This window comes from Neoarius graeffei, chromosome 19 (genome assembly GCF_027579695.1).
Source record: "Neoarius graeffei isolate fNeoGra1 chromosome 19, fNeoGra1.pri, whole genome shotgun sequence".
Taxonomy (NCBI): Eukaryota; Metazoa; Chordata; class Actinopteri; order Siluriformes; family Ariidae; genus Neoarius; species Neoarius graeffei.
In genome coordinates, this window is record NC_083587.1 from 69,646,470 (window position 1) to 69,648,507 (window position 2,038).

The window sequence follows — 2,038 nt, forward strand, 5'->3', positions numbered from 1 at the left end:
GACCTGGCGACTTGTCCAGGGTGAACCCCGCCTTTCGCCCGTAGTCAGCTGGGATAGGATCCAGCTCGCCTGCGACCCTGTAGAACAGGATAAAGCGGCTAGAGATAATGAGAAGAGATGAGATAAATATATTTATTAGAGAAATGGAAAAGAAAAAAAATTTGATATAAAACTATAATGTAAAGCAGCATGTTACTGTGACTAACAACATAATCATGGAGTTAATAAAACACACCTGAAATATCTTAGAAAGCTGTGATTAATCAGAATATTAATGTGAAATTATCACTCAGGCCTCGAGGCAAATCATTAATTATTCTCAATAAAAGAAAATATAAAGGATATCAAAATATAATTTTGGCTGTGTGAGTGTTCAAGACACGACATTCCTGCTCTTCCACTTCACACACCACATTAAAGCTGATTACATGTTTATAACACATTAATACAACATTCCCCCGTTACAGAGATCAATAATACACCAAAGTGTCGTCAGTGTCAACGAGCTCTTCATCCTGAAACACCAACAACAACAATCAGCAAGTTTCATTACACTCTGTGTGTGTGTGTGTCTGTGTGTGTGTGTGTGTGTGTGTGTGTGTGTGTGTGTGTGTGTGTGTGTGCACATTTGCACATCACCTGTATGTATCGTTTGATCCACTGCAGTAGTGATGTCACTCGTGTGTAAACACCAGGTTTATTCCGCCGTGCACATCCACGACCAAAACTGACCACACCCGCCAGCCGCCAGTCCCCATAAACCGTTTCGCATACCAGGGGGCCACCACTGTCCCCCTGTGTGCGCACACACACACACACACACACACACACACACACACACACACACACTCTAATGTCATAATGTCTAACAACTTAACTCAAAGAGACATAATAAAATAAACATAGTGAATGGCACTCAATCAGGGTGTAGTGGGAAAGGGTGTCAGAGGGCCTGATTACCCGGCAGGCGTCGACTCCACCCCTCATGGCCCCGGCACAAAGCATTCTGGGAGTGATGAAGGAACCATATACTAAGGAACTAGAGCACACAGTCTGAGCGATAATGTGAACCTGCGCCTGCCTGAGCTGAACCGACGCTGGACCTGCACATGCACGCACACACACACACAGAGATAGTGTATAATGTATAGTGTAGTGAATAATGTATAGTGCATATTGTCTCATGTGTAATGTATATCATATACAGTGTGTCTTGTATAGTGATTAGTGTAATGTGTACAGTGTGTAGTGTATAGGGTGTAATGTGTAGTGTGTCATGTAATGTGTAGTGTATAGTGAAATGTGTAATGTGTATAGTGTGTAATGTATAGTGTCATGTGTAGTGTAATGTGTAGTGTAATGTGTAATGTGTAGTGTAATGTGTAGTGTAATGTGTAATGTGTAGTGTAATGTGTAGTGTGTAGTGTAATGTGTAGTGTGATGTGTAGTGTATAGTGTGTAGTGTAATGTAATGTGTAATGTGTAGTGTAATGTGTAATGTGTAGTGTAATGTGTAGTGTGATGTGTAGTGTATAGTGTGTAGTGTAATGTGTAGTGTGATGTGTAGTGTATAGTGTGTAGTGTAATGTAATGTGTAATGTGTAGTGTAATGTGTAGTGTAATGTGTAATGTGTAGTGTAATGTGTAGTGTAATGTGTAATGTGTAGTGTAATGTGTAGTGTAATGTGTAATGTGTAGTGTAATGTGTAATGTGTAGTGTAATGTGTAGTGTAATGTGTAATGTGTAGTGTAATGTGTAGTGTAATGTGTAGTGTAATGTGTAATGTGTAGTGTAATGTGTAGTGTAATGTGTAATGTGTAGTGTAATGTGTAGTGTAATGTGTAATGTGTAGTGTAATGTGTAGTGTAATGTGTAATGTGTAGTGTAATGTGTAGTGTAATGTGTAATGTGTAGTGTAATGTGTAGTGTAATGTGTAATGTGTAGTGTAATGTGTAGTGTAATGTGTAATGTGTAGTGTAATGTGTAATGTGTAGTGTAATGTGTAGTGTAATGTGTAATGTGTAATGTGTAGTGTA

The 2,038-nt window shown here is 39.2% G+C and overlaps 1 protein-coding gene across 1 annotated transcript; it reads right to left on the reverse strand.

Annotated features, from left to right (window-relative positions):
* Positions 1 to 454: 454 nt before the first annotated feature.
* Positions 455 to 1,014, reverse strand: LOC132868054 (tryptase-2-like). Its single transcript, XM_060901028.1, has 3 exons — positions 961 to 1,014; positions 640 to 795; positions 455 to 515 (listed from the first exon to the last, which is right to left on the reverse strand). Exons 1-3 carry the CDS (start codon positions 1,003 to 1,005, stop codon positions 471 to 473), a joined length of 246 nt encoding a protein of 81 aa, XP_060757011.1. The 5' UTR covers positions 1,006 to 1,014; the 3' UTR covers positions 455 to 470.
* Between the last annotated feature and the right edge of the window lie 1,024 nt (positions 1,015 to 2,038).